We start from the raw sequence: 27,997 nt of genomic DNA, 5'->3' as shown, positions 1-27,997 counted from the left end.
TTTTAATAACAACTAATAAAAAACTGATTCTTCAAATTCCTGTTCAACCTTTGACCTTTAAATTTCAAGATGGCGACGTTCATGATTTTAACGGACCGAATGTACGATAGTATTGACAGTGTGTTATCCCGTGCTGATGTACCAGAAACATTCAAGAATGAATTGAGAGGATATGAAAAACTAAGAAGGAAGGAGAATCTCGAAGAGGAACCGGTTATACCCTTTTCAACATTAAGAAATCTTCAAAAGTATTTAGTAAAAAAAGGTAATTGTTTTACTGGCGACATAAACGGCATTTTTGAACGCTTGAGGGCGCCATACTCAATTTAAAGAATTTTCTTTGAACAAAATATTTGGGTTATTTACAATAATATGACATGTCGCCTTCTATTTATAAGTAGTAGTTATAGCTAGTAAATGATTTATTGAGGACAAATATTTGTTACATTCAAAAATCTTAGGAAAGATTCCCAATTCCTTCATTCCCCCCCCCCCCATTTCTTCCTCCATGATTCAATTCAACTTAAATTCAAGTTCCACCATTGTTGCATTTTGCACTCATGACTCGGCAAGCACTGACCTGCTGAGCAGTACCAAATGCCATGGAGGAAGGAACCATCTCCACAGCCACAATAGATACTAATTTCATTTCATTTTTCTTTTCTTTTTACAATTAACCAGAAAATATAATTAAAAAATAATAGGCCTACAAGAATCTTTAATTTTAAAGCGGGAAACTTTCCGTATCCTGCCACCAGTTCGGACCACTTGTTCACTAATTTTTACACAAAGGATTTTTATACCTCATCGACATTTAGAAAATTAGACACTTATTATTATTTCTGACAGAACAAATGAAAAGTGGTGGCAGGATACAGAAACTTTTCCTTTAATAAAGTTGAAGACATTGTGAATCTAGGATACTGGCGAGGATATAACACAATTAAGTTAAAGCAAGGTCCTCTGATTTAAAGATTCAAAAATACAAATTAATGTAAAATTAAATTTAAAAAGATAAGAGAGATTTCCTGTGTAATGTGACATCATGCTCAGTGCGGAAAAATAATGTGTGTACATTTAGCTCCATCAGTTCATCCAACCACAAACAAATTAACAATGCATCCTCCTGGAGCTGCAGAATATCAAAATCATTTTGAAAGCCTTCTTAAATTTGTTTGTGATTTATCAGTGTGTCAGACCTACCAAGTCTCACGCATTTATAGGCGTGAGACTCACGCATTTGGGCTCTGTCTCACGCTCACACGCACAGCAACCATTTTCTCACGCATTGGGGCCAGACCGGGAAAAAAATTAAAATTAACGACATGCATCACCAAATCGCGCTCGTGTGTACAAAAAACGCAATCTACAATGTTTGCACAATCTTCAGATTGCACGCAGTTTATCAGAATCATCATTCTTGTACAAACTTTGTACAAACAGAGCGCAAATTTGCAGATTGCGCACTCTTTTGCTCTTCCAGCAGGTTCAGCTAAAGTTCGGCATAGCGCAAAACGCTTATTGCGCACAAGTTTTCCCGATTCGTTTAGCAAATTCTTTAAATGCTACTAGCGAAGACACAACAGGCAGAAGAAGTGAGCGGAGGATTTTGGACATCATTTTTAGTAGATTTTTTTTTAGTTTGGAAGGAAATAATCTGACACAATCATACCTCCACATTAACCATCAACATCTCCTGTGTACCTCAGTTGAGTTTTAGTTATTCTAAAGAAGTTTTTGATGCATTTTGAAACACTCTTTTGTCCACAATTAAATGTCTGATTTTTTTGTTGATTTCATAAAAAAAGAAAAAGAAGTTGGGCGGCGATTTCGAAAGGCCTTCTAAAACTGGCAATTTATTTTATTTTTTTCCGGGGGAGGGGGGTGGGGGGTTGAGCTTTGAAAAATCTCACGCATAGCTAGCCTTTGGACTTGGCATCTCTGGTGTGTGGATCATGATGGGAAATTTATTCTTGAAGTATAACTTGGCCCCAGTAACTTGGAAGGAGTGTTGACTGTAACCTGTGATTATTTCATCTGATCACAGCATGCCAAAGAAAGTTAGGTAACTCCTTTGTGTGATTTTTGGGGTGGAACAAAGAATTGACTGGAGTGGGATTCGAACCAACGACCTCTGGATTAACGTGCCGGCGCTCTACCAACTGAGCTATCTAGCCCTATATTGGCGGTGTCCCTATTTTGTCAATATCTTTGTTCTGGTGTAATTCCTTTGTGTGTGAGGTACAATGTACTTTGAGTCGGTCGGTCTACTTCTCCTAGCCATAATGTAAAATTTAAGTAATGGAATTGTCAAATTATGCGACTGTCTTTTTCATTTGTTTTTGTGTAGACTTCTTTTTATGTTGTTTGTTGTAGCCAAACCAGTCACGGTATTTGCTAGATCTTCTCGCTATCTAGTAAACAAATTCTGTTTAGGTGGTATAAATTATTGTGATGAAATTCTTCTCTTATTTAGATGGGAAACCGACCCTTTATCTCCATGAGTTGTTGGAGGGGAGTGAGGTATTTTTCCCACCCTTACCTAAACCTCAAAGAGTAAGTCTGTTGTCAGGTTCTAGTATTATTTTAATCCTTCTTTTTACTATCAATACCAATATCATCAACTGGTTTTAATGACATTATTAAGGTACTTCCCACACCTGCAATTAATTGATGATGGTGTTAAATGGCATTTTTGTGAGGCTCACTTGTTGAACACAAAATAATTAAAAAAATGAAACCATGGGATAAGAACACATGTTTTGAGAACAGTTGGTTAATCTTTGTTTTGTGAAAACTAAAGCTGCATTTGCTTATCAGGTCTTACACTGAAAAAAACAAACTAAACAAAGAAAATGGAAATCATTTTCTCCATAAAGGCCTTAAGATTTCAAAGGCCAAAGCAACTTTGAACAAAAGCATGCAAACTATTTTAGTCCAAGCTGTCAATTTGTTTTATTCTAAATTGATTTTATTTTGTGATTACTTTCTTTTACAGAATCCAGAGTTACTTGCTAGGCTGGAGAGACTGAAAGCAGAGCAAGAAAATAAAGAATATAAAGAGATGACAAGATCTGTCAATGCTGATGTAAGTTTCTTCCATAATAGGGTCAAACCGAACCTTCCTCTTCCATTAGGGTCAATACCGAACCTTCCTCTTCCATTAGGGTCAATACCGAACCTTCCTCTTCCATTAGGGTCAATACCGAACCTTCCTCTTCCATAAGGGTCAAACCAAACCTTCCTCTTCCATTAGGGTCAAACCGAACCTTCCTCTTCCATAAGGGTCAAACCAAACCTTCCTCTTCCATTAGGGTCAAACCGAACCTTCCATGCTGATGTAAGTCCCTTTCTTAATAGGGTCAATACCGAACCTTCCTCTTCCATTAGGGTCAATACCGAACCTTCCTCTTCCATTAGGGTCAATACCGAACCTTCCTCTTCCATAAGGGTCAAACCAAACCTTCCTCTTCCATTAGGGTCAAACCGAACCTTCCTCTTCCATAAGGGTCAAACCAAACCTTCCATGCTGATGTAAGTTTCTTCCATAATAGGGTCAATACCGAACCTTCCTCTTCCATAAGGGTCAATACCGAACCTTCCTCTTCCATTAGGGTCAATACCGAACCTTCCTCTTCCATTAGGGTCAATACCGAACCTTCCTCTTCCATAAGGGTCAAACCGAACCTTCCATGCTGATGTAAGTCCCTTTCTTAATAGGGTCAATACCGAACCTTCCTCTTCCATTAGGGTCAATACCGAACCTTCCTCTTCCATAAGGGTCAAACCGAACCTTCCATGCTGATGTAAGTCCCTTTCTTAATAGGGTCAATACCGAACCTTCCTCTTCCATTAGGGTCAATACCGAACCTTCCTCTTCCATAAGGGTCAAACCAAACCTTCCATGCTGATGTAAGTAAGTCCCTTTCTTAATAGGGTCAAAACCGAACCTTCCTCTTCCATAAGGGTCAAACCGAACCTTCCACGCTCCTGTATCCTGAGACACTAAACATATTTACAGTTTCCAATCCCCTCCCAAATCCAAACAAGCTTTGCATCTTAAAGCTGGATGTTGAGTTGGGACTATTTTTCAGAGTAAAACCTTGTCGGATGGTTCAATTACCACTAATTCTATTTATTATTTTTTCTTTATACTGTGTTACCACTAACCCAACATTTATTTCAAGTAATAGAAACAAAATTTGTACTAAGGTTACTTGTATGTTTTAACAGATGGAAACTGTTCTGTTTTTCAGATATTTGGGAAAAGTCCTTTGGCTCAAGTGGGACAAGAAGGTAAGAACATGTTTTATGAGACTTAATTACATGTAGTAAGAAAATATCAATATTTGGTGACTTGGTCCTTAATTTTGGTATGAACATTATTTATATTTCAGTGCGTAGCGTCCAGGTGCAGTTGATGGGAATACTCAATATTTTACTAACTGTCGTTGGAGCATTTGTCTTTGGGTTCATGGCAATGTACTACTCAGGACAATCAGTCAATGCAGTAAGTATTACAACTTCAACCTATTCTCAGTCACACTTTTTCACGATTTCAACTTCAATATCAGTTACTCCAAAATTGTTCTTAGTCTTAGTCCTTTAAATTAAGTCAAAGTCAACTTAAGTCAACTTTAAATTAAGTTAAGTTAAGACCAAGACCATGGTAAGATGAAAGGTGCCGTGAACTGTGTGTAATTCCAAGCCCAGTGATTTTCTTAGTACATGTATTTTAAGTTTCATTTTTCTTTCCGTCTCCTTTTCTCATTTTACAGAGAGTATTATGTGGCTTTTCTCTTGCAATGATTGTAGCTGTTGCCGACTTGTACTTCTTCATCAAAACTGAGATTTGACATTTTTCTACAAACTAAATATTAAAGGCAGTGGACACTATTGGTAATTTCTCAAAATAATTATTAGCATAAAACTTAACTTGGTAAAAAGCAATGGGGAGAGGTTGATAGTATAAAACATTGTGAGAAACGGCTCTCTCTGAAGTACTTTGATTTCAAGACCTCAGATTAAGAATTTGAGGTCTTGAAATCGAATCAAGCATCAGAAAGCACACAACTTTGTGTGACAAGGTTGTTTTTTCTTTCATTCATATCTTGCAACTTTGACTAACGACCAATTGAGCTCAAATTTTCACAGGTATGTTATTTTATGCATATGATGAGATACACCAAGTGAGAAGACTGGTCTTTGACAATTACCAATAGTGTCTATTGTCTTTAAACTAAGTTAACATCTCCTTTAAAAATTTGTGATCTATAAAATCAATTATATACTTAAATTTAATTAATGTAAATTCAAGAGCTAGATTTCTTGCCGATGTAATTTTGTTTGCCCAATGATCTATCAGTGATTTATGTTTATTGACCAAAAGCAATATTATAATTAGTTGACGAGTTATTATCATTCCATATGTAAACTGCAAACAATTAATGCATTGACATTAAAATATATTAATTACATAAATCTAATTGCTAGCAATGTTCATTGGCTGCACTGATCAATTGTTACATCAGAAAGAGTTGTCCAGTGCACATTTCATGTTTCAGCCGACATCCCAATATTGTGCATTAGGTGCTCTATAATATTTGGTGCATACTCAAAACTATGCAAGGAGAGTGTTGAGCTCATTAATTGCGTTAGTACAGACCCTCAAAATATTCTTTGACTTCGACAGATTCAAGGCCCCAAAAAGGGTTTCAGTCGAAAATGTGCTTAATATTGTGACCTTTAGGGGCCATATTAAATTGAGCTGGGGACACAAGTTCAAGAGTCAGTGGACTGATTTCACCTCAGTAAAAAGCCGTGAGATTTTAAGATTTTTTTTTTGTATTTTTGAATATTTAGTATATTTTGCTATAGGAGATCAATTACGGTAGTGGGGCACCCGGGTGCACCGTTAACACATGGTACATGTCTGCTGCCACCAAACATCTTCCATAAGGGTACTATAGAATGAAAATCATTGTAGCATGTAGAAGTAATTATTTACAATCTTTCTGAATATAATTTGTATCTTAGCATAATAATGTATATGTATTGATTTAAGTACCCATGTAAGAATATCAGTAGTATGTAAAGAAAACAAAAAAATTAAATTATATTTTTCTAAACATATCTGCATCCGTTTTTATTTTACTTCTTTCCTGTATAATCAGGACAATTTATTTTGTGTGTATTTATTTAAGTTAAATTATAAAAGCTTGATGTACATCTCGAAGAATAACAATCCTATTTCTGATCATGTTCTTAAAATCCCACAATAAAGCTTTAGTATACCAATCCATAAAACATTTACCACCAAATGAAATATAAACCAAAATAACTTGAGCTGAAATCACAATGAAAAGTAAAATTGTACTATGAGAATGCACTTGCTTAATGGAGCTGGGAACCAGTATAATTTTGGTGAAGTAAGGAAACCAGTTATGGCAAGCACATTTTGTTCAATGTGTACCTTTGGCAGATCTTTGAATTTGTTGACCAAAACCTCCCAAATTTTACATCTCAGAAGGTTTACAGACTCTGTGAATCACATGCAAGAAATACAAACATGGACAATATATATTCCTCCCTTTGGTGATTGCTTTACATTCTGTCAAGATTAATTTGAAGGATCAAGGAGATTTGGGGGAAATCCTGATGCCAGGAATTATCCAGAGTAATTGATTGTCTGACATGTACAGAAACATTATTCAAACAAAATAAAATGTTTTATTTTGTATTAAAAAAAGAGTATTTTTGATAAAAGCAATGAAACAAAAACAATAAAATGATTTGGATATCTTAGAAGATATTTGTTTAGGAGGCCTTACTTGTAAGGGATGGTATTATTAGAATTACTGTTCTCTTTTAAAAAAAGTAAACCAATGTATTAAAGGGGGCTCTAAACTCAAACTGAATTTCCCTATGAACTCAAATTCCATTATTTCATGTCTTTATGAAAGAGGAAACAAGACACTATTCATGAGACATAAATTGTACTAAAATGCTGCATCTTGTTATCAGAAATTTAAAGGGAAGTCTCCATACTGGAAGATTTCGACATACCCGACTCCAAAATATCTCTTTAAATTCTTTTAAAATTATTTTTTTCCTTATGTAAAACCAAAACTTAAGCATGATTCAGAAGCTGCCAGGGGATAAAGACTCTTCTTGATCCCTTCAATCACCAGGGATTAACAGAAATCTCTATACATAAATGTACAGTTACCATCAAAACCCAAAACAAGCTGTTAGTGGTGTGTTTGTCTGGCATACCCTCCGAGGACATTTTTCAATAAGGACAATAGGTCCTCACTATTAGGTTCTTTGTTTTCATGTGATCTTTGAGTCATTTTGTGCACAAAACCAATAGCGATTGCTTCAATACAGGAACAACAGAAAGTACAATAGTGTCCTCTATCATAATGGTCAAACACGACTGCAAGTGGGTGCGTGTGTATGTGTGGGAAGGTATACACATTCAAACCAGGAACCTACGACTAAAGAGACAACAGGATTCCAGTTGGGTGCCACAGTTTGAAAAAATGTACAAAACCAATGGGAGCTGTTGCCAAAAAAGTATAAACAAAAGAGGGATTAGATCTGGTGGTATAACACTCAACTTCCCTAATGGGGTAACATGAGTAGGGTACAACATGAGCTCCACAATGGCTGGTGTTACACACGGTTCTGTGTGATTTTGTTTAAGTTGATCTTATTAAACTCCAATGTTATAGAATAAACAAACTAACAGGTTAATTTACTGAATGTAAATTGGCTGTGAACCAGTCGCACACAATGTTAATTGCATATTGTTGTGGCTGGTTGCCCGTTTCCACAATGCAAGAAAATCTGCTTCTTTATATTCAGCAAATTATGCGTGGTTTACAAACTCCATAAACACACAGTTCATTAGAATTAATGGCTGATGAAGAAGGCCAGATACCAGTCATGAACTCACACATTACATAGCATTTTGGCCGGTAACCTGTTTATTGGTGTAAAACTTTTGTCATAAACAAACTTGGAACCGACCAGAGCCCAATTTCATAAAGCCTGTAGGCATAAAACATTGCTAAGCGCAGAAAAATCTTGACTAACCGAAACTGATTAACTGGTTACATTGTTTCGACTGGACCCCACTCATGTTTGGCTCAGAATAAAAGTTTGCTAAGCAGTATTTGCTTAACAGCTTTAAGAAATTGGGCCCCAGATCTAGCATCATATCTTTATCCAAACATCAATTGGTAATCGGTGAATCTTAAGCAGTTTGTTGGGAAGGAGGTTGTGAGGAAGGAGGATGTGACAATGTTTGAGGCTCTTATCCAAAGAATCCATGAGGGTTCGGCTGGTCATCTTGCTTACTCTCCAATGTGAAAGGCGGAATCCTACAGTCAAATGTTTGACCATTGCTCTTCTCTATTCTGAATGTTCCCCTGTTGGTTAAATAAAGAAACTTTAGTGAGGAGTCAACTTTCAGTTTTTCTATACTCCATGATAATTGTTTAAATGAGAACAAGCTACAGAGATTCTGATAACGGGAAATCCCACCCTTGTTTCCGCACGCTCGCTGTGTCATGACATGTGTTACAAATAAATCCGTAATTCTAGACATCGAGAATTGATATTGTTTTAATATTTTCTCAAAAAGTCAAGCATTTCATGGAATAATATTTCAAGAGAAGTCTTTCACTATTACCTCCTGTAAGTTATTTGTAAATCTGTGAACTTTTATTTTGTTTTCTGTACCGAAAGGGTCCAATTGCTTTAACCCTACCACCATTCAACTGCAGCAGTGAAACAACTGGGCACTTGTTTATACTAGAGCTGTCTACATTAATTTGGGCATAGTGCATCTAAAACCACAGTGGATGACATTGAATGGTCAGACAGTAGGAGGGTTGACTGTATCCTGTGTAGATGCATTCCCAAAAATGATATTACAGGCTGACATAGTGCATCTTTCATTCACAACAACAGTGGATAACAACATTACTATTTAGTATTTATAGTTACTTCTAACAGTTGATAACATTGAATGGTCAGACAGTAGGAGGGTTGACTGTATCCTGTGTAGATGCATTCACAAAAAGATATGATATTACAGGCTGACATTGTGCATCTTTCATTCACAACCACGGTGGATAACAAGTTTACTATTTAGTATTTATAGTTACTTCTTCAGGGATGAGATTCTGAAAAAATGAAAAAGATTGAAATTTGTTCATCACTGGAGGTGAAATCCCTCACCTTTTTTTTAAAATCCCCGCCTTTTTCACTAGAAAAAAAGGACAAAAAAAAGAAAAAAAAAAAAAGGACAAAAAAAAAAGGGAAAAAAGAGGAAGTGAAGCCCTTAAAGCCATTATACACTTTTGGAACAGACAACAAAATAAAAGTTCACAGAATTACAAATAACTTACAGGGTTTACAGAAGGTAATGATAACAGACTTCTCTTGAAATATTATTCCATGAAATGCTTTACTTTTTGAGAAATCATTAAAACAATATCAATTCTCGACATCGAGAATTACGGATTTATAGTAAACACATGTCATGACACGGCGAAACGTGCAGAAACAAGGGTGGGTTTTCCCCGTTATTTTCTCCCGACTCACTGATCGATTGAGCCTAAATTTTCACAGGTTTGTTATTTTATATTCAAGTTGTGATACACGAAGTGTGGGCCATTGGACAATACTGTTTATTGAAAGTGTATAATGGCTTTAAAATTATGTTTTTGGAGGATTTTATCTCTTAATTAAAACCTTAATGTATTCCTTTTCCATCAACAACTTAAATGACTTAGTTGTTAGGTTGATTTGAATATGTTTTGAACTCCGTTTGCAACAAAATCTTCATGAATCAACGATCAGGCAACATGCACATCGAGAAATAATTCAATGAACTTTGCCCCACAACGCCCTCTGTTGGCAAAAGTTGTCCATGCTATTATCCTCCAAGGCTGTACTATGTGCACAGTCTGCAGGCATTATGCACAACGTGGGGCAATTCTTTACTCCGTTTGTGAACGTGTACTGCATTGAAGTCTAGTTAAGAAGGTCATGAATATGGAATTATCAACAGCCATCAACGGCCAATCACAGCGTGGGGAATGTTGGTCAGAATGGACTTTGGACAACTGTGTGTGTTGTTTATGTGCTGCATGGACTATGTGGGCAATGTGTGTGGATACTCGATTATCGGATTGCACCATGTGGTTTGTGCATTGTGTTTTCAAATGATTTTCGGGGACTGCTAATTTCGAACCCTGTAACACGCTAAAAGCTTAAAATAGTAATAAAAACTGTTTTATTTCATTTCAAAATCTTCAAAAACTCATATTTTTATTGTCAACTTAAATGTTGGAAAGTGAAAGGTTCAGAACTCACATTGCCAAAGTCGGAGATTTTTAAAAAGTCAGAACTGAAAAAAAAAGACGGTTTTTCAAAGTCGGAAAGTCGGAATTCCGCCAAAAGGCGAAAGAATCTCATCCCTGCTTCTTACATTGAATGGTAAGACAGTAGGAGGGTTGACTGTGTACATTTCCCACATGATACCATATAGACTGTGCAAGTCTTGCGCAGATTTGAACTTCTTATGGAGTTTTACGTTGGGGAGATTTTGTTTCGTCCATTACTTTAGTTTAATATAGTTTATGACCATAAAAATGACATATGTTGTTAAAAATGTAATACTAATTAACAACATATGTAAAAGTAAAAATAAAGTCAACATAATAACGAAGAAAAACTGATATTTAAACTTGACCTCAGGTCAGGTTACTTGTAAAAAATTAAGAATTTGTGCCCATCTCCGATCACGAAACTTCCGCAGACGCTTGTTTTGGCCGCGCGGGGTGGAAAGCCTTTTCATTGGTCGCTTAGGCGTCGGCTTCCTCTTTACAATGCGTCACGCGTTTATCTAACGCTCTTGCGACCATCGTGCGTCCGAGTATAAACCAGCTTTCAGTAGTTTCACATTCGGGCGTAGATTTACAAAAGGGGTTTCAAAACATTTAAAATCAAACAAACATTCTTGTCCCAGAGTTTTACTTTTGTCTATACATAGACTTTAACCGATAATTGTGTATTTGTTTAAAAAGCTAAAACTAATTTAAACAAGCTCTAATGGGTATTTTTGTTGTTCAGATTCGGCATTAAGAAAAAATTAAAGCAAAGATTTGATTCATAAAAAAATTAAGTTCTTCAGTTGTCGTGTTTTCTCGCTCCGGTGCGCACGAGACTTGCACAGTCTATAGCAGGCTGGCATAGTGGATTACATTGATTGGTAAGACAGAAGAAGGGTTAACTAAGTACAGTGTAGCAAAGTGTTCAGACAATAGGAAGATAAATGACAGATAGAATCAATATTCTGATTTACCACATATGGCCACTTGGTGCTTGCAGTGAAACATGACTGCTGTACTGAAAAGCCGGTTGTTCCTTCGATAAGATGGGCTCCTGTTAAAAACAAAGTCACATGTCTATGATAATGTAGCCATTATCTGTGTGTAGCTCCCTGTGTCCAGTTGCAGTTAGAATACTGATATTCATAACACCAAAACAGGATCAGGCTTATAGTTATAGCTGCTGTAACAGCCATAGCTGTAACAGCCATAGCTGGAACAGCCATAGCTGTAACAGCCATAGCTGTAACAGCCATAGCTGGAACAGCCATAGCTGTAACAGCCATAGCTGTGACAGCCATAGCTGTAACAGCCATAGCTGTAACAACCATAGCTGTAACAGTCATGGCTGTCACAGCCATAGCTGTGACAGCCATAGCTGTATCAGCCATAGCTGTAACAGTCATAGCTGTAACAACCATAGCTGTAACAGTCGTAGCTGTAACAGTCATAGTTGTAACAACCACAGCTGTAACAGCCATAGCTGGAACAGCCATAGCAATAACAGTCATAGCTGTAACAGCCATAGCTGTAACAGTCATAGCTGTAACAGTCATAGCTGTAACAGTCATAGCTGTAACAGCCATAGCTGTAACAGTCATAGCTGTAACAGTCATAGTTGTAACAACCACAGCTGTAACAGCCATAGCTGGAACAGCCAAAGCTGTATCAGCCAAAGCTGTAGCCAAAGTGGCTTGTATTCAGACGCAGACTAAGCCTGTATCAGAATTGGTGGTTTCGGCTAGGCTAAGGCTACGGCTGTGTTGCTAATAGTGTTGTAATAGATACCTGTATACTTCAATGCATGGAGATATACTTTGAACAGGGAGATAGATTTGAAGTGGGAAATAAGAAAGTGGATACACCAGAATAAATGATGATAAGCTAATGGCTGGAAACTTTAATAGGGATATCATTGATAACATTTGGTACATAACTCTTACCCTAACAGTGAAAAGGGGGTTCGTTTGGCAATACATTGATACAACAACTTTCATTTGATGACACAAACATTGACCTAACCCTAACCCCTAAAATCACAGACGTAAACATAAACTACATATTGTCCAATAACACTCTTCCTCTAACTGTCTCTAGAGTTCAAGACAGACTGAATATTCTCCAGTGTCGTTCCCTTAGTTGGACTGTCTCTTCCCCAAGATTCTCCCAACCCTAACCCTAACACCCCAGACGTAAACATGAACTATATACCTGTCCAATAACACCTCTTCCTCTAACTGTCTCTAGAGTTCCAGACAGACTGAATATTCTCCAGTGTCGTTCCCTAAGTTGGACTGTCTCTTCCCCAAGATTCTCCAGCCTGATGCAGTATCTCCACTGATAAAATACAATCATAATTTAATCATCAAAATCTGACACCTTACATGAACTGTGTCAAATTTGCACAATGTGACAAAGGAGAAAATAGAATTAGCTATTGCAAACTGCTTGACGCAAGCAGAATCTTTCTCTCACTTCGCCTTCGAGAAAGACTCTGCTAGGGTCAAAACATCAGGCCATTAACCTTTTTTGTTGCACTTTCTGTAAACAATACAATGTTCTTGATAAGAGTCTTTCATGAGTTGGGCACTAAGGCACCCACTTCTAGGGGTAATTTACTAGAATCCTTCCTCACTCCAACAAACCAAACATGATACGGTGACTCAACACCCAAACTGTTGCAATCTGATCAAAGTGGTATGCCAGATCCCATTTAAAGCATATTCAGTTTACTGGTGCATTCCTCAGTCCAACAGAATAAAACATACTGTTAATGTTTGAAAGGGATGGGATGGTTAGGTTTGAAAACTGAATATTTGGCTGAAGGTTTTAACTTACCCAGTACACACTTGAGTCTTGTGAAACCTACAAAGAAATATAATATTGACTTTAGGAATGCTAAGAGTGAGAGGCACCATACAAAAACATCCAAACCAAACAAACACAAAAACAAACGAACAAACAAACAAACAAACAAACACACTAAACACACCTTAATCGCACCTTTTTGATTAAATATAATTTTAAATATTGAATATAAAATCACAATTAGAAATGTAAATAAAACGCAACACAAACAGCAAAAATAATTTGCAGATACCTGTTTTAATTGAATTGAGACTAACCCTTGCACCCATATAGAATGGGATAACAGTAACTCTAACATTCTCTGTTGTTTCTCTATGAACATCTGATAACTCCAACCATGGATGATTCTTCTCTTGCCATGCCTTCAATGTGTCCTTAGCTACAAAGTTAGGATCTATTCAAAGTAAAAACAGCATCAAGAAATACAGTAATATTTAAGGAGGGTCTGTGTATTAGTGCATGGGTAGGTTTGCAACAAGTGCAGAGTGTGATTTATATGCTACATGTAGGTACAGACAAGGGCTACATATCTATTTTGATACAAAGCTATAGAGCTGGGTGTCGGGTAAAAACACCAAACTAATTTGTTCAGTATAAAATACAAGTGTGTCTTTTAAACTACAATCTTTTTCCATATTCAAATAGTAAGATAAGTGCTGAAGCAATGCTACAAAGTTGTCCACACCAAGAAACTTAGATACTTAGAAGACATACAGTACAGGGATGCTGGTGCTCAAGAGCCAGAACAATGCACTATACGATGCATTGACATTCTTTTATGATAGTCCTTCAAAACCAAAAACATTTTTTTCCCGGAGCAATGGATTTATTGTGGAAAAATATGAAAAAGCTGGCATTCTAGCAAGTGCCAACAAACTGGCACCATTGGCCATTAGTCTCCAAAAAGAAGGAATTACGTTACTCACTAAAGTATCTGACACTAAACAAAAGTTCATCTAGCTTCTATTAAGTTAAAAAGTTCCAAAAAGCAGGTACTAACCTTGGCCTGAATTCTGTTCTAAGAACTTATCAAAGAGTTCATGTTGGATTGGATTCTTCTCTGTTGTTGAATATGGAAGGATGTCTTCATGAGCGACATAGTCTAAACCTTCAAGGAAGAAAAATAAAAATGGTTTGAATGAGAACCGAACTAAGATGAAACCCTTATTGGAAGGATGTCTTCATGAGCGACATAGTCTAAACCTTCAAGGAAGAAAAATAAAAATGGTTTGAATGAGAACCGAACTAAGATGAAACCCTTATTGGAAGGATGTCTTCATGAGCGACATAGTCTAAACCTTCAAAGAGGAAAAATAAAAATGGTTCGATTGAGAACCGAACTAAGATGAATCCCTTATTGGAAGGATGTCTTCATGAGAGACATAGTCTAAACCTTCAAGGAGGAAAAATAAAAATGGTTTGAATGAGAACCCAACTAAGATGAATCCCTTATTGGAAGAATGTCTTCATGAGCGCCATAGTCTAAACCTTCATGGAGGTAAAATTAAAACGGTTTGAATGAAAACAGAATTAAGATGAATCCCTTATTGGAAGGATGTCTCAGAGTTAAGATGAATCCCTTATTGGAAGGATGTCTTCATGAGCGACATAGTCTAAACCTTCAAGGAGGAAAAATAAAAACGGTTTGAATGAAAACAGAATTAAGATGAATCCCTTTTTGGAAGGATGTCTTTATGAGTGACATAGTCTAAACCTTCAAGGAGGAAAAATAAAAATGGTTCGAATGAGAACCGAACTAAGATGAATCCCTTATTGGAAGGATGTTTTCATGAGCGACATAGTCTAAACCTTCAAGGAGGAAAAATAAAAATGGTTTGAATGAAAACAGAATTAAGATGAATCCCTTATTGGAAGGATGTCTTCATGAGCGACATAGTCTAAACCTTCAAGGAGGAAAAATAAAAATGGTTTGAATGAGAACCCAACTAAGATGAATCCCTTATTGGAAGAATGTCTTCATGAGCGCCATAGTCTAAACCTTCATGGAGGAAAAATTAAAACGGTTTGAATGAAAACAGAATTAAGATGAATCCCTTATTGGAAGGATGTCTCAGAGTTAAGATGAATCCCTTATTGGAAGGATGTCTTCATGAGCGACATAGTCTAAACCTTCAAGGAGGAAAAATAAAAACGGTTTGAATAAAAACAGAATTAAGATGAATCCCTTATTGGAAGGATGTCTTCATGAGCAACATAGTCTAAACCTTCAAGGAGGAAAAATAAAAACGGTTTGAATGAGAACCGAACGAAGATGAATCCCTTTTTGGAAGGATGTCTTTATGAGTGACATAGTCTAAACCTTCAAGGAGGACAAATAAAACCAGTTTGAATGAGAACCGAATGAAGTTGAATTCCTTATTAGAGATTCACAGGCAGCCTGAGGATGTCAACACTGAGACTACAAGCATGCTCAATACAAAAAAGGTTCGGTAACAAACAACAAAGGACCCTTTCATGGGGGACTCCATGCAATGAATTTCCGTTCTGTTGTATTGGGCTTTCTTTTCTTGTATTATTGCGTTTTTCTTTTCTTGTGATATTTCTTTAGTTTAATCCATCTAACCCATCCATTTCAAACCAATCCAAATGTTGAACTGATGTGAACATGTAATTCTGTTAGGCCATGCTATGCATGATACAATAGATTATACAGAAAATATAATCCTTGGTTTTACAAATTCAGTCATTTTATTGGTTGAGTTTTCTGTGCATGCCCAGATAAACCACTGTTTACAGCTGGTCCTTATTATGCAATACCGAAGGGTCGTGGCCGAGCGGTTAAGAGCACCGAATTCAAACTCTGGATCAGCAGAGTGTGGGTTCGAATCCCCAGCCGTGACATTTGTATCCTTAAGCAAGACACTTTACCATTGCTTCGTCCTTCGGATGGGACGTAAAGCCGTTGGTCCAATGTGTTGTGTAACGCATGTAAAAGAACCCAGTGCACTTATCAAAAAGAGAAGGGGTTAGCACCTTGTAAACCCTTATAAGTGCTACATAATTGGGTCTCAGAATTCATCAATGTAATAACCTATCTTTCTGGAAGTTTGTAAATACTCAGCGCCTTGAGTACCTTGTTTGGTAGATACGTGGGCTATATAAGACTTCGATATTATTATTATTATTATTATTATTATTATTAATACCCAGCCAAAAGGCAAGAAGAGTTACATTGCTGGGGAACATGATGTGGTATCTTAAGAGTCAGTTCAGGTAAATAATTGACATAGTTGCTCACGGTCAAAAAATGAATTTTTTTTATACTTTGTTGGTGGAAGGGCCTTGGGGTGCAAGTAAACAAAATTGCATTTTCAATTCTATATATAGCCCGTTGCCATGGTTACGGCTCATTTTGTTTTTTGACCATTTTAGGCCAATTTTGGGGTCTGAAAAACTGTTTTTTAGCTCATATTTACAACTCCACCCCACCAAAATGCAAAATTATTTCAAAAAACCTTTTATATCACTACAAAGTATCATCCTTGGCCTTCCTTGAGAAAATTTTTTATTGCTTTAAGTATCACCCTTGTGCTATTTTTGCATCATGCATTACAGTATGTTTTTAGAACTTGCAAATGCGACATTTTTACCCTATTTTTGGACCCCAAAATGTCAACTTGCCAGGGGTCTCAGAAAATTTTCCTTTCGGCTGTGATTAGGGCCAACATTGGTCTTTCCATATCTGGTGTCAAAAACTTGGGCAATTGTATCCTGTTGTGACAGTACTCCCTCAAAACTAGACTTTTTTCCCCAAAACGTAAAAAAACGCCTTTTTAAGGGTCTTTTCACATAATATCGATAACGTGTCCACGGTAAAAAAAAAAGGAATATTTTTCTTATACTTTGTGGATGGTAGGGACTTGGGGTCCAAATAAACAACATTTACATTTCAAATCATAATATAACACGTTGCCATGGTAACAGTTCATTTGTGTTTAGGCCACTTTAGGCCGATTTTGGGGTATGAAAAACTGTTTTTTTGTTGTTAATATTTACAACTCCACCCCACCAAAAAACAAAAATATTTCATAAAACCTTTTACATCACTTCAAAGTATTATCCTTGGCTTTACTTGAGACAAAAAAATATTGCTATAAATTTCACCCTTGTGCTATTTGTAGAACGTGCATTAGAGTATGGTTTTAGAACTTGCAAAATCAACATTTTTACCATATTTTTTGCCTTCAAAATTTCATTTTTTCAGGGGTCTCAGAATATTTTCCTTTCGGTTTTGATCAGGGCCAAAATTTTTCATTTTATTTCTGGTAAGTAAAACTTGGGCAAGTGTATCCTGATGTTAACAGTACTGTCTCAAAAATAGACTTTTTTTCCCCAAGCAGAAAAATGCATTTTGAATTGTTTTTTCTTCATATTGAATTTCTAACATTAAAAAGTAATAATTCTATCAATCTGGCAGCTTTTCCTAAGCACTAGTGGATTACCCAACATTGATCAGGAACTGTTGATGACCTTAATTTTAGAATTTGCCTGGCCCAGCCCCAATCATATTTCTTGACATTGCATAAAACAATGTTTTGTGAACAGCGCCTCTTTTTTTGAAAGTGTTCCCTTTCTGTTGTTATTGGTGTTTTCATGTCTTCTGGGTAGAAACACTGTGTTTATTGTATTCTGTTGTGACTGATCATGCCTTAAGTATAGTAATTTTTCCAAAAACAATGCATGCTTGTTAAAAATCTGGCACTGTTTCCATGCCCTTTGAGTAATGAATACAAAGTTTTTATTTAAACATAATGGTATCCAACCAAACCATAACCAATGCTTTGCCACTGAGAGTTCTTGACTTGGCTACTTTACCTATTGTAAAGGTATGATTCCCATTGCAAGTAGAGTGCGATGAGCATTCTTTACAAGTTGTCTTTAATACAGGGCCTACTCTCCTTGGTCCCTGCCTGCTACCAAATGTAAAACTTTTCATAGAGATAGAGATCATAAACAATGTAGTTTCTGTGCTTGAGGCAGATGGTTTGGAGCATCCAATCATGTCCAACACAAATGTGGGAAATTAAAAAGCCCACTTAAAAGTATTGGAAAAGTTTGCCAAGGTCTTATTAAAAACAATGATACTAACGATTTGCAAGATGAGCGTAAGAGATCATTTAAAAGGAACACGTTGCCTAGGATCGGTCAAGTTGGTTTTTGAAATGCGTTTGTAACCGTTTGTTATAAAATGCATGGTTAGAAAGATGTTTTTGAGTGATACTTGTGTGGATCATTATATTCTACTTTTAAAATATCTTTCTAATCATATGCATTTTGTAATGCACGTTTACAAACGCTTTTCAAAGACCAACTCGACCGATCCAAGGCAACGTGTTCCTTTAATGAAACAACATTGAAAGAAGTTGTAAATACTTGCACCTGCTCAACATAAATAAGTAAGATGCATTTGCAGTGACAAAAGTTTCTTCAGGCTAGTTTGATTATTTTTTCCATTCACTATCTTACTATATCTTATCATCATATCACATCAGAAATATAGGTAAGATTCGCAAGTACTTGGACAAAAGTGCCACTGAAAAGGTCATTCACGCATTTGTTACTTCTCGTCTTGACAACGGCAATGCTCTTCTCTACAGTCTTCCTAACAACCAGATTTCCCGACTTCAACGGCTCCAAAATACTGCTGCCCGCATTGTGACACTGTCTAGAAAATCCTGTTCTATCACCCCCATTCTGAAACAACTACACTGGCTGCCTATCTCTCAACGAATCATCTTCAAGCTGATGCTCATTGTCCACAAAGCTCTTAATGGCAAAGCTCCCCACTATATTTCTGAACTGCTTCACGTTTACACTCCATCAAGGAATCTTCGATCAAGTTCTATGCTTCTCCTCATTGAACCCAAGTCTCGACACTCATGGGGTGACAGGTCTTTTTCTTCAGCTGCGCCACGCATCTGGAACTCTCTACCACTTAATCTTCGATCTTGTGTTTGTACTGCAAAATTCAAGTCTCTTCTCAAAACTTATCTTATGTCACAGGTTTTCAATGACTAATTTTGTTGTGTCTGTTTTTCTTTGTGTTGTGTTTTGTTTTTGTTTTGTTTTTGGTTTTACTGCGCCTTGAACACCCAGCAGGGTGGATATGTGCGCATTACAAGTCTTATTATTATTATTATTATTATTATTATTATTATTATTACTAATTCATAATTATTATATATGTCTCTGAGAACGATCAACACAAAACATTGTCAAACATTACCTGCTGAATTGTTTATCACGTTAAATAAACCAACTCTTTTATTGTTTGCAACTGTACAATTGAAAGGAACCCCACCGTGGATGGGGGAACTGCTTACAGAAGGCCAAAGCAGGTGAATGGCCATTTAGATACTTTGGATACAGTACTTGCTCACTTTTAGAGCCTCTTTGTTCTGATAGGGATGAAAATGTTTAGTTTGGTAGCGGGCAGGAGACCAAGAAGACTGTTATAAGGCTATGTATAGACAAGAATAGTAAAGAATGCTCATTGCACTACTTCTCTTCTTGCAATGTGAATCATACCTGTACAACTAGGTAAAGTAGTCATGACAAAACAAGAACTCTCAGTGGCAAAGCATGGTTATAAACTTTTTATTTGTTACTTAAAGAGCATGGAAACAGTGCCATATTTTTTTAACAAGCATGCTCGTTTTTGTTTTTTATCAATTCAAACTAAGGGATAACTTCAAAATGCATTTTTATTGTTTTTGGAAAAAATAGTTACCATGTTTGAGGCAGAAGTGTCACAACAGGATACAATAAACCAAAGTGTTTCTCCCCAGCAGACATGCAAACCATAATGATAGCCCAATCACAACCAAAAGGGAAATATTCTGAGAACCAATAAAACATTAAGACAGTACAAACTTTCTTGATGTGCAAGGGGAATTAAAAAATGTGACTTTCAAAAAAGAGGCGCTGTTCACAAAACTTTGTTTTGTTTATGCAATGTCAAGAAATATGATTGGGCCGGGCCGGGCCGGGGCAGGACAAATTCTAAGATTTAGGTCATCAACAAGTCCTGATCAATGTTTGGTAATGCACTAAGCCTACAGAGTGCTTATGAAAAGCTGCCAGATTGATGGAATTATTACTAACTTCTTAATGTTATAAATTCAAAATGAAGCAAGTATTTCAAAATGCATTTCTCTATGTTTTCAGGGGAAAAGGGTCTATTTTTGAGACAGTTCTGTTACATCAGGATACAATTGCCCAAGTTTTTCTTACCAGAAATAAAAAGACAAATTTTGGCCCTGATCAAAACCGAAAGGAAAATATTCTGAGACCCCTGAAGAAATGAAATTTTGAGGGCAAAAAAAATGGTAAAAATGTTGATTTTGCAAGTACTAAAAACATACTCTAATGCACGTTCTTAAAATAGCACAAGGGTGAAATTTATAGCAATATTTTTTTGTCTCAAGTAAAGCCAAGGATTATAATTTGTAGTGATGGAAAAGGTTTTATGAAATATTTTTGTTTTTTGGTGGGGTGGAGTTGTAAATATTAACTAAAAAAAAACAGTTTTTCAGACACCCAAATCGGCCTAAAGTGGCCTAAACACAAATGAACTGTTACCATGGCAACGTGTTATATTATGATTTGAAATGTAAATATTGTTTATTTGGACCCCAAGTCCCTACCATCCACAAAGTATAAGAAAAATAATCCTTTTTTTGTTACCGTGGACACGTATGTCGATATTATGTGAAAAAACCCTTAAAAAGGCATTTTTCACGTTTTGGGGAAAAAAGTCTAGTTTTGAGGCAGTACTGTCACAACAGGATAAAATTGCCCAAGTTTTTGACACCAGATATGGAAAGACCAATGTTGGCCCTAATCACAGCCGAAAGGAAAATTTTCTGAGACCCCTGGCAAGTTGACAATTTGGGGTCCAAAAATAGGGTAAAAATGTTGATTTTGCAAGTTCTAAAAACATACTGTAATGCATGATGCAAAAATAGCACAAGGGTGATATTTAAAGCAATAAAATTTTTTCTCAAGGAAGGCCAAGGATGATACTTTGTAGTGATATAAAAGGTTTTTTGAAATAATGTTGCATTTTGGTGGGGTGGAGTTGTAAATATGAGCTAAAAACCAGTTTTTCAGACCCCAAAATCGGCCTAAAATGGCCAAAAAACAAAATGAGCCGTAACCATGGCAACGGGCTATATATAGAATTGAAAATGCAATTTTGTTTACTTGCACCCCAAGGCCCTTCCACCAACAAAGTATAAAAAAAATTCATTTTTTGACCGTGAGCAACTATGCCAATTATTTACCTGAACTGACTCTTAAACATTTCTCAAAGTTCTACACCAGGTTGTATGACGCAAACACTCCTTGGTTTATATTTCTCATCATACAAAGCTTGGAATCAATCTCAGTGGCTACCCACTAGTGAAATGCACATGCTAAAAAAAAAACCACTTGCCACCGAATTAAGCAGAGACATGCTGTAAAGAATAATTGACCAAAAGTTATCATGCTTACAAATTAGTAAAAAAAGCTCCCCATGGATAGCAAAGATTACATTAAATTGCTTGTTTCTTGGTTAGCAACAAACTACAGGCTGCGCTTTCAAAGTTTAGCTTAAAATAACTGGCAACAATATTGATGTATAGATTTTCTTGTTATAATTCTTGTTTATTGCTATTATTTCAAATTAGTTTTAGAGAGAGAGCAAGTCCTGGCATAACACTATGGAGATTAATGGCATTAGAATTCAAACACCATGCGTATCATCCTAAGCTTACCCCTCACTGGTCATATAAACCATACCACATTATCACTTGTAAGATTATTAATAAGCCACTCCAAACCAGACAACTTCTAGACTTTTGCTACATCACTGCCCCACCATTATCAACTATCTTATCTCAGAAGTGAATGATTAGCATACAAAATAAGATAAAATTATTACGGCAGTTGGACACTTTTTTACCAACAGATAACATATTGAACAGTTGGATGATAGGAAAGTTACATGCAAGGAGAATAGGACAAACCCACATACCTGGGATCGCATACAGAGACCTATTGTTGTCTTGATTACCAAGGAACGTAACAGCCTCCGTCTGTGCACGCTTAATAGAAAGGAGAGTAAAAAGTACAAGAAACAAATAAAAGATGTTCAACAATTGAACTGGTGTAAAAAATATTAAATAAATGGATCCAAACAGAAATTCAAATACCATTAGCGAGATCCCGATCCCAATCAGAGATAGGAATATGCTAATCCAATAGGTACATTATCAAGATTCAAAACCCATTCATCAATAGAATGACTGGAGAATTCCAAATCCAACTCAGTGATTGTGAAGTTACTCATTTATATTCAAACCAAACTCTATACTTCCCCTCTCAAGACCCGATATATGTGACTGGAAAGTCCAGTTGTTGTTAACTCACAATGAACGGACAATCTCTGCTATCAATCAGGACCTGGTAGTAAACATGTGTCTTTCCTTTAACTTCTTTGTTGTCTGTGTGTATGTGCTCTCCAGTTTCTGCAGTTAAGGGTGGGCTGTCAAGAAGCAAATTTAAAGGTAAATTGTCTTGTTCATGGGATAAATTTAAAATCAAGTTAAAACCACAAGGGCTATCAATCAGGACCTGGGGTCAATTTCACAAAGAGTTAAGACTAGTCCTAACTTAGGACTAGTCCTAGAAGATATACAAATTGCATGGATAGTCCTAAGTTAGGACGAGTAACTGGTCCTAACTCGAGATAAGACTAGTCCTAACTCTTTGTGAAATCCACCCCTGGTAGTAGACGTGGGTCTTTCCTTTGACTTCTTTGTTGTCTGTATGTACGTGCTCTCCAGTTTTTGCAGTTAGGGGTGGGCTGGCAATAAACAAAGGTAAATTGTCTTGTTCATTGGATAAATTTAAACTCAAGTCAAAACCACAAGGGAAACTGAATTGGTAACCTTTAAATATATTTGGAAAGAACAAAGACAAATTGACTACTTAGACTGTTTAAAGCGGGATTTGAACCAATGACCTCGGGTTAAATTACAATCTTGACACACATGTAAGCAGTATTACACACTTTCAGTTTCTCTATTGGGAAAGAACAAAGACAAATTGACTATTTAGACTGTTTAAAGCGGGATTTGAACCAGTGACCTCGGGTTAATTTACAATCTTGGCACACAGGTAAGCAGTAGTACACACTTTCAGTTACTCTTCCTGTTTGTCACATTCCTTGCTGCCTATGATCTTTACCATTTCAATCATATATAATCATTTCTTCTTTATTCATTCCTCTTTCTTCCATCCTACCATCATCCATCCGTTGCTAGGCGTCACCTTAATTGGCCTCTTTAGGTTACAAAGTCTATTGTCTAAGCTGCCCTGCTCTGGCATGCTTCCATAGAAACTTCACATTTCTGTCCTTTTTTGAAGACAGTTACCCTGTCCATGTAGGAATAAAGTTCCATGTAGGAATGAAGTTCCAGGTTTAACACTCTCTCCCCCAATACCTATTGAGATCCTTCAGGCTATGACAACCAAACATCCAAAGCAATGAACTCGGTTAATACTTTCATGGTTCTATACACAGTTACATGTACATCAACTTAGACAAAATCTGGGGAAGCGTTTCGAGTCATAAGGTTTACGTTTCATCAAACAAAATCCAGGAAAATATGAAAGTCCTTATCACACAAGTCAAAAATCAACCCTTTCCCAATCCTTTCCTTCAGGTCACAACAACACTTACCTTGCTTGCTTATTCCCTGCTACATCTCGGTCATATAATCTTGCTAACCATGGGAACAGTAAGATACCTCGGTAACCAAATATTCTATGGAGAAATAGCTGAAATAACATACAATAATATTACTTTATATTTAAACTCACTATCCGAATTATGCAAACAAGTGTCTGTTGTTAAGGAGGAATACAACTTAACCAAAAGTAGTTTAACCGGCACAAGCATTTTGTCAAATATTGTGATATTGGGCAGAAAAAGGAGCTCTGTGAAGATGAACAGAATTTCAGCAAATACTGTAATAATACTACATGTTGATGTAGTACATAATGGTACGTCTATTCCTTCAAAAGTAGCTCTTCTCGTGAAACAACTTCTTAAAGGCAGTGGACACTATTGGTAATTACTCAAAATAATTATTAGCATAAAACCTTACTTGGTGACGAGTAATGGGGAGAGGTTGATAGTATAAAACATTGTGAGAAACGGCTCCCTCTGAAGTGACATAGTTTTTGAGAAAGAAGTAATTTTCCACGAATTTGATTTCGAGACCTCAAGTTTAGAATTTGAGGTCTCGAAATCAACAATCTAAACGCACACAACTTAGTGTGACAAGGGTGTTTTTTCTTTCATTATTATCTCGCAACTCAGACGACCAATTGAGCTCAAATTTTCAAAGGTTTGTTATTTTATGCATATGTTGAGATACACCAAGTAAGAAGACTGGTCTTTGACAATTACCAATAGTGTCCACAGCCTTTACAAGAAAAGATGCTTCGGTTATTATTATTCCTTTTTCAGAATAATCCCTCTTTGAACATAGTTCTGCTTGGCCAGGTGCCGTAATCCAAATATGAGATATTGTTTGTGTGCGAGTTGATATACAATAACCAAGGGTTATAATGTACCACTTTAGCAAATTCTGCATGGAGAGCAATATCCCAAGAAGACTTGCCCCGTAATGCAGGGTTGCCCTTAACTCTTTTTTTTCAACTGGCCAGCAGGACCAATCGGCTTGATTTTTGACTGGTCCGTCAATTAAAAAAGAAATTAATACTAATGAATACCAATTGGTACATTATCTGGATTTCGATCGTCGCTATTTCAATTATTAGGAGTCCGAGGAAAGTTACATTATCGCAACTATGTTTCAATATGAATTGCAACATCAAGTTAACCGTACTGAAAGCTATACTTTATTATGTGTACCAAGTTATTGTATTCAGAAGGGGGGTTCATTAATTTTGCCTTTTGTCTTTTAAAAAACAATAATAATATTAGCAACATTGAAAATATAGTATTATCTTTAGGTATTTTTTATAGTCCATGGTAAATTGTAAGCGCTGGACATAATCAATGCTTCTCAGATTTTGTATTCCTATTAGGGATACTGTTTCCTCTGTGGACATATTCACTCCGGATTTTCAGCGATATCTCAAAAACACAACCAGCTTTTGAAATTAAGTTTCCAGATGTTATTTTTATTGTGTACATCTACATTTATATCTAGGATTAAAACCATCAAATTGTTAAAAAATGAAAGGTAGACTTTGCCTTTTAAAATACTTCACCGCTTTAATCACCTTCAAAGTAAACAAATTTGTTTGAATTTACCTGTCCAGTGATGTACTTTCCTTGCTGCTTTGGGGATTCAAGTCGACCAACTGTCAACAATTTTCTGAAAATAATGATGACAACAAATACAGGCTATCAATCTTAAAGTTCTATCATCTATCCATTCACATAAAGTTCTTTTTAAGAGCTTCAATTGTAAATGGAAAAAAAAAAACATGTGATGTGTAGTTTATTCAGTCACAAAATGAAAAAAAGGCAAAGTTACCAACTTGTTCTGAGACAATATATAATAATATTTCTACTTTTTCACTTTTAGAGCGTTTCGACTTTACAGCCATACACAAGACTCCAAGAGAAAAATTAATGAGACAAGAAACATAAAATGACTTGAGTACTGTGCTCTTCACAAAAATGAGCTAGGGTTTTTGTTGGGTTCCATTAACCATCATGACCACTTGGAAATAATGATTGCTACATACAACTGAGTTGGTACCAGACTAGGCTTTTGAAACCACTTAACAATATTGGTACAATCAATTGCTACACAATTGAAGGAACAGGTCTGACTAGTTTGAGAAAGCGTGCATGCTTTGAAAACGAGCAGGTTGTCAAGATTGTTTGTTTTTTAAAGGCAGTGGACACTAGTAGTAATTACTCAAAATAATTATTGGCATAAAACCTTACTTGGTAACGAGTAAGGCCAAATAAAAAAAATAAAAACAGTTGATCGTCCGGATTTTTCAAAAAAGAGGAGGATGAGGGCCTTTTTATTTTTTTCCAAGATGGCCGCTTAGTATTTCAAATCAAACAGGCCACAAATTCTTTAGTTTGAAACACCGCAAACTTATTTGATGTCTATTTGTTGCATGAGGACCTGTGTTAACAGGGTCAGATTATTACACTAAAAATATTTGCTGGTATCTGGTAGGCAGTCACTAATGTTGTTTTATGAAACAGACGATTACACGTGTTTGAGAGCATAACGTTAGATTTTTTTTACAAAAATCAAAAAAATAAAAAAGTATAAAAAAAAGGATGCAGCCCCAGAAAAGGATGCAGGCGGGTACGATCAACTGGTATTTTTTTTTTCTGCCTAATTGGGACGAGGTTTATAGTATAAAACATTGTGAGAAATGACTCCCTTTGATCTGAAGAGACGTAGTTTTCGAAAAAAGAGCAATCAAGCATCTGAAAGCACCTAACTTCGAGTGACAACTTGGGTGTTTTTACTTTCATTATAATCTCGCAACTTCAACGACAAATTGAGCCTACATTTTTACAGGTGTGTTATTTTATACATAAACACATCAACAAAAGTAAGTCCCCCCCTAAACAATTCGTCATAACATCGTAAGGTTAAACATTTTACCAATACAACTAATTAAGAAATAGTTCCATGACATGTTTCCTAAGTGTTGTGTGAAAATGAAAGATGTCCATGAATTCATGGCTGAATGAGCTCAAATGGAAGACAAAAACTGCCATTCTCAAAAAAGTTATCCGATGATTTAGATGCACATGACTCTTGTGCACATATTTAACGGTTGACTTATGTTCAAATGTTCTGTTAAAGTGCATTTAAAAAATCGTTGTCGTGAGTTGTTGTGAGTTGTCGTGAGGGGTCGTGAGTTGTCGGTATTGTGCGACCGAAATACACATTTTTTACAGTTAAAACTACAATTTTGTCAAAAGTTTGAAGATGATTTAGATGCATATGACTCTTGTGCATATATTTGATGGTTGACTTATGTTCAAATGTTCTGTTAAAGTGCATTTATAAATTGTTGTCGTGAGGGGTCATGAGTTGTCGGTATTTAGTGCGACCGCGGCGGGAGGACGGCTGTGATTATGAATATTATTATGATGATGATGATGAAAATCTGACGGTTTATGGTTCGGAAAATAACGAAAAACAGACTTTTCTTCCCTCAAATATAATTTACTTTATTCTATTACTTACTTTGTAGCTAACTGTCTCCTATTTGCTAGTTTGTTTTGAGCAGAAACCATTAAAAAGGCACAATTTCTCTGAGATGCTTGCACAACAATTCTTCCTACGCAGGTCGCCATGTTTGATTATTTCACTTCTTGCGCCCTCTGTTGACGCAAAACAAGATAGGAGTATGAGACTCTCGCGTTTAAAACAAGGAGCATACACCCCCCCCCCCCCCACCCCACCTTAATTGATGTCAGTGGAAATGTGAGATAATCATTACCAGATTGTAAAATGACTGACCGGAAACTCCTTGTGTAATAGGCCTATATGCATTTTGAAAGAATCTGATACTGTGTCTTGTTTTGAAAATTTAAGAATAATGCCCAAATCCAATGCAGTGCCCATCGTCATCATTATGCCTCTAAATGATATTATTGCACCAAAGAGCACTATAATTCCCGGGCCCCCTAA

General features: G+C 36.3%; 2 protein-coding genes across 3 annotated transcripts; one reads left to right on the top strand and one right to left on the bottom strand.

Annotated features, from left to right (window-relative positions):
• Nucleotides 1-45: 45 nt before the first annotated feature.
• LOC139938227 (transmembrane protein 199-like) lies at nt 46-7,205 on the top strand. Its single transcript, XM_071933635.1, has 6 exons — nt 46-265; nt 2,477-2,556; nt 2,999-3,088; nt 4,257-4,296; nt 4,398-4,510; nt 4,779-7,205. Exons 1-6 carry the CDS (start codon nt 70-72, stop codon nt 4,854-4,856), a joined length of 597 nt encoding a protein of 198 aa, XP_071789736.1. The 5' UTR covers nt 46-69; the 3' UTR covers nt 4,857-7,205.
• On the bottom strand, nt 5,338-27,662 carry LOC139938226 (polymerase delta-interacting protein 2-like). Of its 2 annotated transcripts, none has more exons than XM_071933633.1 (11): nt 27,551-27,662; nt 25,630-25,693; nt 24,025-24,122; nt 22,710-22,824; nt 22,315-22,384; nt 14,275-14,382; nt 13,532-13,668; nt 13,245-13,271; nt 12,618-12,743; nt 11,381-11,460; nt 5,338-8,435 (listed from the first exon to the last, which is right to left on the bottom strand). In XM_071933633.1, the coding sequence occupies exons 1-11, from the start codon at nt 27,658-27,660 to the stop codon at nt 8,321-8,323; spliced, it is 1,050 nt and encodes a 349-aa protein (XP_071789734.1). In that variant the 5' UTR covers nt 27,661-27,662; the 3' UTR covers nt 5,338-8,320. The 2 variants fall into 2 exon arrangements, with proteins under 2 accessions (XP_071789734.1, XP_071789735.1); XM_071933634.1 differs by having other exon boundaries at nt 22,315-22,375.
• Between the last annotated feature and the right edge of the window lie 335 nt (nt 27,663-27,997).

Source organism: Asterias amurensis, chromosome 6, assembly GCF_032118995.1.
Source record: "Asterias amurensis chromosome 6, ASM3211899v1".
Taxonomy (NCBI): Eukaryota; Metazoa; Echinodermata; class Asteroidea; order Forcipulatida; family Asteriidae; genus Asterias; species Asterias amurensis.
Note: the sequence above shows the minus strand (reverse complement) of the source record. Positions and strands in the feature narration are given on the sequence as shown.